A 14,215-nucleotide genomic window follows, 5' to 3' on the forward strand; every position below is an offset into this window, starting at 1 on the left:
TAGATAGCCAGGCACCAATAGCTAGCTACTCTGGAGGATGAGATCTAAGGATTATGGTTCAAAGCCAGAGGTAAGCAAGTCCATGAGACTTTTATCTCCAAATAACCACCAGAAAACCAGAAGTCATGATGTAGCTCAAAGTGGTAGAGCACTATCCTAGAGTGAAAAAGCTCAGGAACAGTATCCAGGCCTTGAGTTTGAGCCCCATGACCAAAAAGAAAAAAAGAAAAAGTTCCTACAAATAGTAGATACATATTAATAAATCAATAATAATCAATAAATATTACTTACTATTTTTTTGGGGTCCGGTCGTGGGGCCTGAACTCTGGGCCTGGGCGCTGTCCCTCAGCTCTTCAGCTCAAGGATAGCGCTCTACCACTTGAGCCACAGCGCCACTTCCGGCTTTTTTCTTTTTGCTTATGTGGTGCTGAGGAATCGAACCCAGGGCCTCAGGCATGCAAGGCAAGCGCTCTACCACTGAGCCACCTTCCCAGCCCCATTATTTACTATTTTTATTCCATAAGTTACCATCAAAGAAATTTCAATACATTGACATTTTTTGGTTGGTTCTCTTTAAGATGATCTTGAAAGCAATGACTTTTAAAGACGATGAGAAACTCCTAACTATCATCACTGCAAGCCATATGTTTGCCCTCTTGGCCAGCTTGAAATAAATCTTGGCCAGAATAGCTATCGACAGCAAATAGCCAAATATAAATAGCAAATAAAACGTTAAGATGATAATTATTCTGCTAAGCTAGAACAGGAATAAACTTTTAAGAAGAAAGTGGCTGAGAAATAAGGGTTGAACCACAGATGCTTTCAACATTTTAAAAGAAAGTGAGCACCTCCCGGTCAAGTTTGATCAGAAATTAAATCTTCGATGAGAAATCAAGCCTTAGGAATCCAAGTTAGCTCACAGGGATGAACTGAAGAAGAGAATGGCTGAGAATTAAGCATTGAACGTACAATATTTTTAATATCTTCAATATTTTTCAAGGAATTTTCAATATTTTTAAAGAAAGGAAATTTCTGGTCAAGTTTGGGTGGGGAGAAATTGAAAGATGAGAAAAAAAAACCTAATATTTTATTCTGGGTATGGGTACACGACTCCATGGTGTTATTTTTCCCCCTCCTTTGCCCACCTGACTCCTTCTTTTCTGATACAATCCTAAAAAGCAAGCAAAAGGGATATCCAACGAGACAAAACAGACAGAGGGACCCGGATGTCCCTGGCAGATTCTTATGTGGAACCATTGTCCTGCCTCTCTGCGCTTAGAGTATTTTATTGGCGTAGAAGAACTGCAGGAGCTCTGGATGATAGTGGCTCTGAAAGACATTAGCAAAGGTACACGTGAGGGGAAGACGGGGGAAGCCTCCAGGATAAGCACAGGCAGGCAAGGTGGTGGCTGTGTCACCTGCGAGCAACTCCTAACCTAAACCAGATCTGCCAAGAGCCGTGTGCATAATCGTCCAGGCATCTCACCATGGCAGTGCATGAGGGGTCAATGACCATGGAAAGTCATTCACTGTGTGTCTGGGGGGGTAACGCCCTGGTGGGCTTTGGCCACCTTCTGTGTCAGAGATCGGAAGAGAATTCTCTCCTGCCCTGGCCTGCTCACCAGCTGCCAGCAGAGTTTGGAGTTCCTTTGATCTTCTTCACCTTGGAAGGTGCGGTCCTTCTTCAGTCTCAGATATGGAGAACAGGCTTGAAAAGTTGTTTTGCATGCCTGAGGAAAGGAAGACTGTCATCCTACGCTGGAGAAAATACCAGCAAGACTGCACCCCAATCTATGGTGAGGCAGTTTGCAAACCTAAACCTTCCAGGTAATACCCTTAAATCTTAAATTTAATCTGTCTCTCTCTCTCTCTCTGTGTCCCTCTGTTTCTGTCTTTGCCTTTGCCTCTATCTGTCTCTGTTTCTCCTCTCTCTCTCTCTCTCTCTCTCTCTTTCTCTCTCTCTCTCTCTCTCTCTCTCTCTCTCTCACACACACACACACACACACACACACAGTTTCACAGAAGCCTTTACGAGCCCAGTCCAAAACAGGCTGCAGTTGATCCAGCCCTGTGAGGATTCATCATGCTCAGAGACTAACACAGAAGTTGCACAAGGTATGGAGAATCCAGGAATGAGAAATCTACCCCAGGCTCTGCAGATGAACAAGTCTCTCCCTTTTAGATGAGCTGCTGCAACCCCTTCCCCCACTGACCCAACCTGCTCCCTCTCCATCCTATGCCAACCTGAGTTTTTCTAGCACGGGCAGGTGCTGGATTGGGCTGGTGGAGTGGGAAGGGATGGATGTGAACCCCCTGGCTCTGGAAGAGATGCTACATGAGAAGGCACCTTCTCCACCATCCACATGGCTTTCCTACTGACTATCCTTTTGTTTGTTTTGGTTCTTTGAGACAGGGTCTTACTATATAACCCAGGGGGGCCCCTAACTCAAAATCCTCCTGCCTCTTCCTCCTGAGTACTGAGATTAGCATCACCATTCCCAGCACAACTTCCAATTTCTAACTGACAGGAACCCGAGGCGTCCACATCTGAGCTCTGCAAGACTGCACCATTCCCCGCTAGGAAGAGCTCAGAAGCTTCATGAGTTGGCTGGAGGATCACAGTCTTACCTTAGCCACGTGAGGGTTTCTATCCTGTAAATGGGTTAGGAGGGAATCTTGCGTCTGCTTCACCTGATTGGTAAAGAAATTCTTCCACTTCTTCCCAGCAAATGCGGCCAATTGCCCAAATAAAACGAAGGCCGAGTATCTCACACCATCATTGTCCTGTGGGTTAAGCAAACAAAACAACAGCATCATCATTCTTAAGTATACATGGCATGGTGGGCTTTTCCTCCTCCTTACACTCACTCCATTCCACAGATGCTATGAAACGCAGATCTCCTACCAACCAATCCAGGAGCTTAGCCTTTGTCAGCACCTGGAGGAATTGACATTCTTTTGTTTTGTTCTTGTTTGGGTTTGGTTTGAGTTGGCTTGAGTTTGTTCAGGTTTGGGTTGGGTTGAATGGATTGGATTGAATTGGGTTGGGCTAAATTGGGTTGCATTGGATTGGATTGGATTGAATTGAGTTGGGCTACATTGGATTGAGTTAGGTTGGTGGTGTTTTTTTTTTTAACTTGTATTAGAATGTACTTGAGCAGCCCCTTATTTATTAGTCCCAATATGTTTACCGGGTCACCTCTCTGTACTTTTTGGTCTGAATTTATTTCATCTGCGAAGGAAATCAGGATTGTAGTTCTTCCCCTGACAACTCTCCCTACTCTCCCAGCTTTTGTCTGATTGGTTGGTGTGTTCCTAAGCCCAAGGCCTTGGGTTCCACCCTCTCATTCTCTTCCACTGATTTATCTTATCTCTCTTCTCCACCCTGCCCCCCAATAGAGACTAAAGACCAGGGCACTTCAGCAGCTAGTCCAGCATCTCCTTATCAGACAGATAGGCAGCACAGGAAGCTGGTTTCCTGACTTGCTACATAGATTTTCTGTCATTGTTTCCTGGTCCAACGCAGCACCAGGCAAGCCAGAGGAAACAGGGCTGGTGAGGGCCTCCTCTGTTAGGAGAAAAGCATGTAGAGCTGGGATCACAGAGACTCGGCAGGACTGAGGCCCGCTGTTTAATGTGTGAAGTATCTGCAATACTTTTAGCATATGTACACATACAGAATCTGCCTCCAGGCTGCACTTTGTTCATTGTGCTGTCAAGTGCTTATGTGTATGTACAACTCAGCTAACACTGTGAGAGAGAGCTTGCTCCCTTCAAAGCCCTCCCTTAGTTCAGCCATGCACGGGACTGCAGATGACAGGAATGCAGGTTACAGGCATCCGGTGGACCATACATGGTAAGCACAGCTGAAGCAGGCTCAGTGAGGGGCTAACAGCCCTGCCCGAGAAATTCCTTGTTCTACAGGCTCTAATTAAATCAAAAAGCAACAACAACCAAAAACAAAACAAACAAACAAAAAACACTGGTGGCTTACCCCTATACTCCTCATTACTCAGGAGGCTGAGATCTAAGGATCACAGTTCAAAGCCAGCCCAGGCAGACAAAATCGGTGAGACTCTTATCTCCAATTAATCAGCCAAAAAGCCAGAAGCAGAGCTGTGGCTCAAGTGGTAGAGTACCAGCCTTGACAAGGTTAAAAAAACAAAAAAACTAAGGACAGCACCCTGATTCTGAATTTAAACCTGAATCTCTGCAGATATTCATTAACCAATTAATTAATTAATCACAGGCAAGTAGGTTTTAAAAAGTGGCTGAAACTAGTCATTCAGGCCTGATGTTCACCTGACATTCCGGAGAGGTGTAAGGACAAGTCCTCCAGGCATTTGGTGGCATTCCCAGATGGCCTGGTGGACACCTTCCTGTCCTCTCCCCAAAGATGAAAGGTGGACATTTAAAAGAGAAAAATCGGTTTCTGGAGGACAGGAAGGAAGTCTAGCAGCTTCTGATCAGCCCTGCCTTTCATAATCTCAACAGCTTTCATCCATTCATCCCGCTCGGGCCCTGTGGCTCCACGGAGATTGAGGAGATGAGGAGCTGGAGCGAGCTGTTCTAGGGGTAAACACAGAGACAGACAGAACAGAGAGAACAGTGGCAGGGCGATGCATTAGATTGCAACTGCAAACCCCCAATCCTCATGGTCCCAGACTAAACACTAACCCACGCACTTCCTGCTCAACTGGTCTTGTCATTCAGCAGTTAATAGAGCAGACGCTGAATCCAGAGAGTCTGCTTGTAGGGCCATTTACAGACTCTGGGACCCTGGGGTGGGCCCAGGTGATGACACACATACAGTGAACCCCCGTAGCCACTTCCCAGGGTGATGAGATTGTCAGTATAAAGTGCCAGCCTGGTGTATGGAACATGGTAAGAGGTCCCGAAGCAGCATTCTATGTGGGGCCTCTCGTTTCCCAGCCCACGTGACCTGAATCCTCTAGAATTTTAGTGATCATCTCACTCACATCATCTAGTAGAGTCCGGGTCTGCAGGGTGATGTCTATGAAGAAGGAGCCCAGACATTTGCCCTGGATCTTTCCCAGGATGATGGTCAGGGCCTTCACACTCTCGTAGATGACTTCCAAACTCACGGGGTCGTACAGTCCATACACCAGCAGGTCGAGCATCATTTTCTTGTACTTCCTCACCTGTGAACAAAACCATTCGTAGCCTAAGAATGGCTTCTTGTGGTTTTTTGTTTTGGGGGGGGGGGTTTTGGTCGGTAGTGGGGCTTGAACTCTGGGCCTCGACGCTCTTCAGCTCATGGCTAGCGCTCTACCACTTGAGCCACTTGAACCACTTCTGGCTATTTCTGCTTATGTGGTGCTGAGGAATGGAACCCAGGGCCTCATGCATGCAAGGCAAGTGCTCTACCACTGAGTCACCTTCCCAGCCCTACTCCTGGGTTTTGATAAAGCAAGTCTAGGACCAGGAGACCAGCATCTTTAGGACCTCCCACCAACTCTCATCAAAACACAAATGGTGCTCTAAACCCAACTTGAGAGCCCAGCTAGGTCTTTTATGAGAGGGTAACCTGGAATGTGGGGTCTGGGCAGGTGAGTTGGGCGGGCATTTCAAGGAAATGGACAGGCCAAGGTCATCCAAGGGCCTGGAGCATTAAGTCCCTTATGTATAATAGCAAGACCATGAGATGGTTCTGACATTGGCAGATGCTAATGGAAGCAATGTGACAAAATGTCTCTTACTAAACAAATGTAAATTGTGAGCAAGGCTCTTCGACTCCCCCAGGAGGGCAGTGTCCACCGTCGTCGTTTTCCACAGCTAATACTCCAGGGGAAAGATGGCCCCATGCAACCCTGAGTCACATGCTCTCCCCTCTGCTCTTCTCCAGTGTGGACAGACCCTGGGACTCACTTCCACACTAACAGAGTCTGACAAAATTCATGTCTTTCTTGTGACTTCTTCACCTGGTATCAGACTTGGCTGCAGCCAACCCGTGTGAGCAGTCTGCCAGAAAGAAGGGACCTCAGGCCCATAACTGGAGAAGCCCATGTCTGCCTGACGACCTTGGTGGAGGACCCTGGGCCGCAGGAAGGAACAGGATTGGGCTAACATGGGGCATCTCATCCTTGACCCATAGATGCTGTGAAGTTCTACCCATGCGCTGTTCCTGGAAGCTAGGTTCCACCTGAGATTATGGCCGGGGAGGGTCAGGAAGGCCCCGCTGCGCTCCGCCTCCCTCCACTACCTGGTCTGGGGCTTCGCAAGCCATGGCGCCCAGGCCTCTCATTGCCAGATGGCGCTTTTTGGCATTGGGATCACGAGCTCTCTCTGCCAGTGTGAAAAACGCATTCTTCAAAGGCTCCTGATTCTGGAATCGCAGTTTCCAAGAGACCTGAAGGGAAGTCAATAATGTCTTAATTTGGGAGAGGTCAGAGTCATAATCTGAACCCAAGCCCTGCCACATCTTCCTTCGCTTGAAGAAAAATCCTATCACTAAAAGTGTGTGTGTGTGTGTGTGTGGTGCTGAGGATCAAACCCAGAACTTTATGTATGCTAAGCCCACACTTGACCACTGAACTACCCTGTCAGTGTCTAAGGATGCCTGATTTTCATTGGAAAGATACATTACTTGATGCACATCATAAAGGAATTGATAAAGGCAAAGGATTAGGGGAAAATGACTTCAGGGCTAGTGTTAAGGTGGAGCTGGGGGAATTATGGGAAGAGATGCTCTATAATTACAATGAGTGAGATAAAATTTGGGAAGAGCTGGGCGCTGGTGGCTCACGCCTGTGATCCTAGCTACTCAGGAGGCTGAGATCTGAGGATCACAGTTTGAAGGCAGCCCTAGTGAGAAAGTCCATGACATCCATCTCTAATTAACCATCAAAGACCAACAAGTAGAGAGATGTGACTCAAGTGGTAGCACGCTAGCCTTGAGTAAAACAAAAACCTCCGGGACAGTGTCCAGGCCCTGAGTTCAAGCCCCAGGACCTCTTCCCCCACATATACACCCTTAGGAAGATGGAGGACACTCTAAGGGGCTGATAGAGGCTGAAAATATGAATCCTTTCACAGTGCTCATCCCAACTCAAAGCAAAGAGATCCCTTGTTTCTTCCCTCTCGTTTTTCTGTTCCTCTTTGTAGCTAACCACCATGGTAATCCCAAGCGTCCATTCTCAGCCATCATCTTCCACAGCCACCGAATAGAATGAATGTGACAGCACTGGCAGAGCAGAGCCACACACGTGTGCTATACAGCCACAACCATTTCAAGGCACTTAAAGGTGGTCCCACCTCTAGAGATTGCACACATCTGAGCCACCGAGCTCCCGAAGAGAAATGCATAAACAGCACACATGGGGAAACATAGTGTGTTGGAAGCACAAATGTGTTCTTCAAAGACTGAACTCTATCTAAGCCACCGCACAGCAAGAGATGGGGCCAGCCACGGTCCTTGTGAGCAATGATCTCGGTCTCCAGGAAGGCCCTGGTGTTCTCCAACACATAGAACACAGCAACCCATACTAGAGATGGACTCAAGACCATGAAGACCCAGATAAGCGAAAAGCCACTACCAACACACCCCATCTTTAGTAAGAAGGGGTATAGCACTGGATCCTGATCTGGCTATTTCTCTGCCAGTGTTTTGTTTTTGTTTGTTTGATTTTGTTGTTGGTCGTGAGGCTTGAACTCTGGGCCTGGGCGCTGTCCCTCAGCTCTTCAGCTCAAGGCGAGCGCTCTACCACTTGAGCCACGGAGCCACTTCTGGTTTTCTAGTGGTTTATTGGAAATAAGAGTTTCACGGACTTTCTTCCCCAGGCTGGCTTTGAACCGTGATCCTCAGATCTCAGCCTCCTGAGTAGCTAGGATTACAGGTGTAAGCCATTGGTGCCTAGCCTCTCTGCCAGTGTTTAAACTCAAGATATCACATTCTCTCTCAGCTTTTTTTTTTTAATCAATGATGGTGTTCTACCATTTGACTTACATCTCCAACTTTTGCCTTTTTTTTTTTTTTTTTTGCTGATTAATCAGAGATAGGAGTCTCTCAGATGTGTCTGCCCAGGATGGTTTTGAACCAGGATCCTCAAATCTCAGCCTGTTGAAAGTCTAGGATTATAGACATGAGCCACCAGCCCCAGCCTCGGTGCTGCAGGCACCTGCAATTGGGTAGACACTGGTCCTGCAGGACTCCCAGGAAAGCACATTTGTTCATTACACTTTGTTTCAAACCTTAGAAAAGAAGGACAGAATCGGTGTTCTTTTCTTCTTGGGCTGGGAAGTTGGGATGGGAAGGGGCTGGTCCAGGATTCTCTGTGAGTTGTCCATGGAACTAAAAAAAAAAAAAATCCCAAATCAGAATCATCATATGAGCCACAAACCAGACATTGCTACACAAAGCACCAGGCTAGGGTCCGAATGTGAAGGCTACCGGTGCTGAATTTGGTCGTTAGGGTGATTTCTTGTACTTTGCTGATAGGACAGTCACAGAAAAAGTCAGTGGTGATCAAAGGCAAACCTTGGAGAATAGCAGCTAGAATTCAACACCCAGCACCCTGGCTGCCCAGATCAAGGCTGCCATTGACTTTGGAGGTGGTATCAGCAATCCAATGGGCAGTCACTGAACTAGGGTGACTTGTTTTATCCAAGCCTTGGTTATCCAAGCTGGAGGGGAGTGGATCCTGGGACCCCAGACTTTCAGTGCTAATGTCAAGAAAGTCCTGGGGAAACTGGGCCATGTTCCTGCCTGCCGGAACCCAGATCTCTTGAAACAGCTGCCCTTTGGCCCTCTTAACTCCCTGTGATCTGGAGGTGGGTAAGGGATCTTGTTTTCCTGCCATCTCCCCAACCCCCATTGCCCTAGACGGTTTCAGCCATGTTCTCCTTGTAAGATGACACTCCTTCCCCCCAACCTCCAGGCTCACTGGAGAACAGCTGGCATCTCTGCTCCAAGGCAGAAGAAATGAGTCCTGGAGCTGCTCTTGGCTGGGGAGAATGGCTTGCTTCCTTGTTTTCCCTTTCTTTCTTTACTTTCCTTCTTTCTTTCTCTTTCTTTTCTTTCTTTCCTTCCTTCCTTCTTTTCTTCCTTCTCTTTCTTTCTTCCTCTCTTTCTTTCTTCCTTCTCTCTCTTTCTTTCTTCCTTCCTTCTTTTCCTCCTTCCTTCCTTTCTTCCTTCCTTCCTTTCTTTCTTTCTTCCTTTCTTTCTTTCTTCCTTCCTTCCTTCCATCCTTTCTTTCTTTCTTTCTTTCTTTCTTTCTTTCTTTCTTTCTTTCTTTCTTTCTTTCTTTCTTCCTTTCTTTCTTTCTCTCTCTCTCTGGTCCTGGGACTTGATCTCAGGGGCACCGTCCCTGAGCTTCTTTTGCTCAAGGCTAGCACTTTGCTACTTGAGCCACAGCACCACTTCTGGCTTTTTCTGTTTATGTGGTACTGAGGAATCCAAGCCAGGCTTCATGCATGCTAGGCAAGCACTCTACCACTAAGCTACATTCCCAGTCCAGTCACAGCAATCTTAATAAGCAGATCTAGAATTCAAAATCATGATAGGCTCTCCAGCAGGGCAAAGTCAAGAAGCGCTGAACCACTCCTCATGGAAAATTCAGCCTAAGCAGCTACACACTCACACACACACACACACACACACACACACACACACACACAGAGGCTCCATCTCCATCTCTCTCCATCTTCACCATCTGTTCTTGCACCACCTCCCAACCTCCCATCACAAGATTAAAAACTGGAGGACTGTGATCTCCATTGTCCGCACTGATTACCTCTCAGAGCTCAGCCTGGTCTTTGATGTAAATGAAACAAAAACTCTCACAAGGTTTTTCGTGTTGTTTTTCGTGGGAGGGCTCTCTTATATCAGCACCCCTGATACATGTTATAGACTCTTAAGCCTGCCCCAGAACTACTTGACCAGAATGTCAGGGACTGTGGGGCCTGAATATTCCTTTTTTGGGGGGGAAGGGTTTTTGGTGGTGATACTGGGGCTTTGCTTTTCCTTGTGCCACCTCCTGGAGCCCTTTGGTTTTAGTTACCTGGGGGACAGGGTCTTCCATTTTGTCCTGACCAGCCTGGATCAGGAGCCTCCTCCATCAGTTTCTCACATAGCTGGGGGGACAGGCACAGAGCACCTGAGATGGGGGCTCTTGACTTTCCGCTGAACTCAAGCCATGATCCTCCCTCCCTCTGCCTCCCAAGTAGCTAGGATTACAGGTGTGTGTGCCATTGCTACAAGCTTGGTAGACAACTTTATAATGAGCAGGAAAGTGTGGAGGTGCCACACACACACACGCACACACGCACACACACACACACACTCGTGCACAATGGTTGATGGGTTCTCTTCTGCTCAGGCCCTGGCTTCCGGCTTTCCCCAGCCCCATCCCTGGAAGAACACAGTACAGTCCTACCGTGTTCCAAAGAAAAGATGTAAGTTTACAGTGACTTCGTGTGTCCTTTATGGCAGGAGTTGCCGATGCAAATCCTTCTGGGCTCAAAATACTAGGTTTCTCATCACTAATCCTTTTCTTATTTGGTACAAATTCAGTAAGGCCCAAATTATACACATTCAGATCTTTTCTCATCTGCAAAATGAGGGAAGAAACAGCCTTCGAATGCGGACATAGGGCCAATAATAATTCCAAAAATTGCTATCAGTTATGAGAGGGGCATTTTCTATGTCAGGCTGTGGGTTATACACTATCGCCACAGCACAGGGAAAGCCATGTGAGATGACATCAGTGTACCCAGTGGCAGGTTAAGCGCTGCACCTGCACCAGCTGCTGCTGTGCTGACAGCACACACACGCCGGGCCTGGCTGCCCCAATGTGACACGCTCGGCAGGAGGTGCTGGACCTGGGATTGTGTCTGGGAGACTGACGGCCCCTGGGTTGACTGATGGAATGCAAGGCTCCTGCAATGCTAGGCAAGGGTTCTACCACCCAGCTCCATCAGCCCAGTAACCATGATATGCAGTTAAATATTACCTAGTCTGAGAAAACAGAACTCAGAGACTAAGAATACAGAGAAAGGTTGTTGTTTTTCAGAAAGCACATGGAATGCTAAACATATAAACACAATCTTGGATAAACACAATCCTGGAAATTTGGAATGATCTCTCCCCTCCCTCTCTTTTCACCTCCCCTTCCTCTTTCCTCCCCCCCTCCCCCCCCCCCACCCCGGTACCAGGTTTGAATTCAGTGTCTTGTACTCTCTCAGCTTATGTGTTCAGCTGGTATTCTACCGCTGGAGCCAAACACCCAGCCCAAATTTTTGCTTGTTAACTTGGAGATCAAAATCTCATGATTTTTCTGCTCAGTCTGGCTTAGAAACATGATCCTCTGGATATCCACTTTCTGCATAGCTAGGATTACAAGCATGAGCCACCAAGGACTGGCTTGGAATAATTTTTGGACTTGGAATGTTTCTTTAAGTGACATCACATGTGTGTAAATTCTTACTCTGTTTAAAGCAAGCAAAACTAATGCCCACAGGTAAGACAAGATGTGTGGCTTATTGTAAGGAAAACAACTTAAAAGCCAACTAGGAGATATATGTTCAGAGAAAAAAAGCCATGCCCAGAAGTCGGATAGGGAGATGTTATATTTCAACACAAAATATTTGATGTATGTATTATCTTTTATGATTCTCAGCTTCAAACAACTTCTTCATTTGCTCTAAAACTTCAGCCAGCCTGAATTCCAAATAAGAGAGCTTTTACCCTATTTCATTGAATTCTTAATGTTGAGAGGCAGGTTTCATTTGCTTCCTTTTAGAAGAAAAAAAAGCGGGGGCTTCGAATAAATTTAGTCAAACAGCCGTGAATGAGAGCAGTTCAAGACTCCAAATCTATCCTTTGTGGACAGGAGCAAGGAGCAGTTCTACCACTGAACTATATCCTCAGCAATTTTGGTATTTTTTTTTAAATTTTGAGATGCTCTAAATCGCACAAGATGGCCTTCAGCTTTTTTTGTCGATTGTGGGGCTTGAACTCAGTGCCCGGGCTGGCTTTGAGCCTCCATCTCTGATCTCAGCCTCATGAGCAGCATTACAGGTATGAGCCACCAGCGCTCAGCAGCCTTCAACGTTTGATCCTCCTACCTCAGTCTCTTCAGATTACAAGAGGAGGCTGCCCTATTCCACATTCTATTCTTTTCTTTTAGGTAATACTGGAGTTTGAACTCAAGACTTCATGCTAACTAGACAGGAGCTCTACCACTCAAGCCATGCCTTTATCTCTTTTAGTTCCGGTGACTTTTGAGATAAGGTCTTGATTTTTGCCTGGCCTTCCCAGACCTCAATCCTCCTATGTATGCTTTGCACTGTAGCAGCTGGGAGGTCAGGGACACACTACCATCCCAGCTCTTCTGTTGGCACGGAGGTCTTTCAAACGTGTCTATTTCATGTTATGTTTGGCCTCAAACCAGTGATCCTCCCATCTCTGCCTCCTGAGTAGCTCGGTGAGGGCCACCCACACCTGGCCCAGTCTGTTCCTTTCATCACTCTGTTGGGAGCTTACACCCTAGGTGCTGACCCAGCCTGCAGATGCTTCCGTCCAAAGCATCCAACACTTGCCTAACTTTGCTGACCGTGTGCTCCATAGCACAATTATCGATCAAGGCACACAGCCTGAGAACAGAGAAATCAGATCCGCTTCAGAGAAGATCACCTAGCACCCCATCCTCCGCCGGGGGTTTAAATCCCTCTGACCTCAGCAACACAATGGCAAACCACGGTGCCTCCACTTCCCCCCACCCCCGCGGTGCGGATGGCCCCGGGCTGCGGGGCCCTTACCTGCGCGGTGCTGGCTGCCAGCTGCGGGACAGGACAGGGGGGTGCGGGCTGGTCCTGGGAGGAGGGCTGCTGTTCAGCTGGGCGCCAAATCTGATGACTCGGCTAAATCTTCCCAGCCCTGATTTCCTGACATCCGAAAGGGGGGAATGAGAAGGCGACACAGGTGTTTCTAGAAAACTGCCTCCGTGCACAGCACTGGAAATTGAGTCCAAAATGGGGGAGGGGCGGGGCAGCGCGGGTCCGGAGGGAATTGCCCTCCAGGGAGAAGGATCTTGTAGAGGAGCAGAAGATTCCCGTGCCCGCACTATGCTGAGGGATCTACTCTCACACACACATACGTGCACACACACACACACACCTTACAGGGCCTTCCCCTTATTCTTCCCTCCAGGCCAACCCCACTCACACTTTTCTCCAGAAAGGGACGCAGCGCTGAGGACCTTTGCCCACACCGTAGAACACGGCGCTGCCCGCGTCGTACCCCAGAGCGGCCACGAGATGGCGCCATGGCGCCAGGACTCGGCTTCCAGGGCCGCAGCCTCCTGGGGACAGAAGACCGTATTCCCCGCGGAGAGCCGCGTGTAAGCCGCGGATGGGACCTCGTGTTCGAAGCCAAGCAGACCTCGCTGGGATTGTCACCCTCCACAGCTAGAGTTTGAGCCCTTGTCGTCCCTTCCTGGCCAACAAGAAGGATACATCCAGAAAGGAGCGGTTTAAATTCTCAACCACTTAAATGGTTTGGTGAAAAACAACAACAATATAGAAAAAAGCTGGAAGTTGGTCACTGTTGGCTCACACCTATAATCCTGGCTGCACAGGAGGTTGAGATCAAAGGGATCGTGGTTCGAAGCCAATTCTGGGCAGAAGAGTCCTCAAGGCTTTAACTCCAACATCACCAGCAAAAGGTCAGGCTAGAAGCATGGCTCAAATGGTAGAGCACCAGCCTTAAGCAAAAGGCCTAGTGAGTGAAAGGCCTTGAATCCAAGTCATGGTATGGAGAGAAAAGCCAGATTTCCATCTTCCTTCCTTCCCTGGGCTCTCTGAGCCCTGTAAATGTCTAACTAGGGATAATTATTTATTGTCTAGCTCTGTGTTGGGCAATGGAAGCAATATGTCTTAAAAGAAAATGTCTCCAAAGACAGTGACTTGTTGTACTGGTAACAAATAGCATCTTCTGTGTGCCTGACATTGACATTGCATTCACATCACATGGATGCTCCCATCACTCCTTACAACAAACTGAGATAAGACCGCTTCCTACCAGACCCATTCCAAAGTTGGGGAAACTGAGGCACAGAGAGACTACTTTGCCAAGATTATTTAGTCAATTAGTGACAAGTATACTGCTGGTGTTTGGGTTCCTCATCCACAGCCGTGCAATGGAGCAGTTTGGAAAATCTAGTTAGGAAATAAGTGGGTAAAAATATACCAAAGAAGT

General features: G+C 47.6%; 1 protein-coding gene across 2 annotated transcripts; it reads right to left on the reverse strand.

The window, feature by feature from the left end:
* Positions 1–521: 521 nt before the first annotated feature.
* On the reverse strand, positions 522–13,199 carry Mro (maestro). 2 transcript variants are annotated; one of them, XM_013018922.1, is made up of 7 exons: positions 13,184–13,199; positions 8,212–8,311; positions 6,224–6,370; positions 4,980–5,162; positions 2,629–2,784; positions 1,623–1,730; positions 522–1,329 (listed from the first exon to the last, which is right to left on the reverse strand). In XM_013018922.1, exons 2-7 carry the CDS (start codon positions 8,305–8,307, stop codon positions 1,276–1,278), a joined length of 744 nt encoding a protein of 247 aa, XP_012874376.1. In that variant the 5' UTR covers positions 8,308–8,311; positions 13,184–13,199; the 3' UTR covers positions 522–1,275. The 2 variants fall into 2 exon arrangements, with proteins under 2 accessions (XP_012874376.1, XP_012874375.1); XM_013018921.1 differs by lacking the exon at positions 13,184–13,199 and adding an exon at positions 12,778–12,790.
* Between the last annotated feature and the right edge of the window lie 1,016 nt (positions 13,200–14,215).

Source organism: Dipodomys ordii, unplaced genomic scaffold (genome assembly GCF_000151885.1).
Source record: "Dipodomys ordii isolate 6190 unplaced genomic scaffold, Dord_2.0 Scaffold43, whole genome shotgun sequence".
In the NCBI taxonomy this organism is placed as follows: domain Eukaryota; kingdom Metazoa; phylum Chordata; class Mammalia; order Rodentia; family Heteromyidae; genus Dipodomys; species Dipodomys ordii.

Bases quoted from the DNA above. Each gene is read 5' to 3' on its own strand.
- Mro (XM_013018922.1), bottom strand. From the start codon at position 8,307: ATGGACAACTCACAGAGAATCCTGGACCAGCCCCTTCCCATCCCAACT. The intron at 2,785-4,979 runs GTGAGTGAGATG...CTTAACCCACAG, and splicing joins CCCGGACTCTACTAGATGAT to GACAATGATGGTGTGAGATA. The intron at 1,731-2,628 runs GTAAGACTGTGA...TCCTTTCCTCAG, and splicing joins GAAACCCTCACGTGGCTAAG to GCATGCAAAACAACTTTTCA.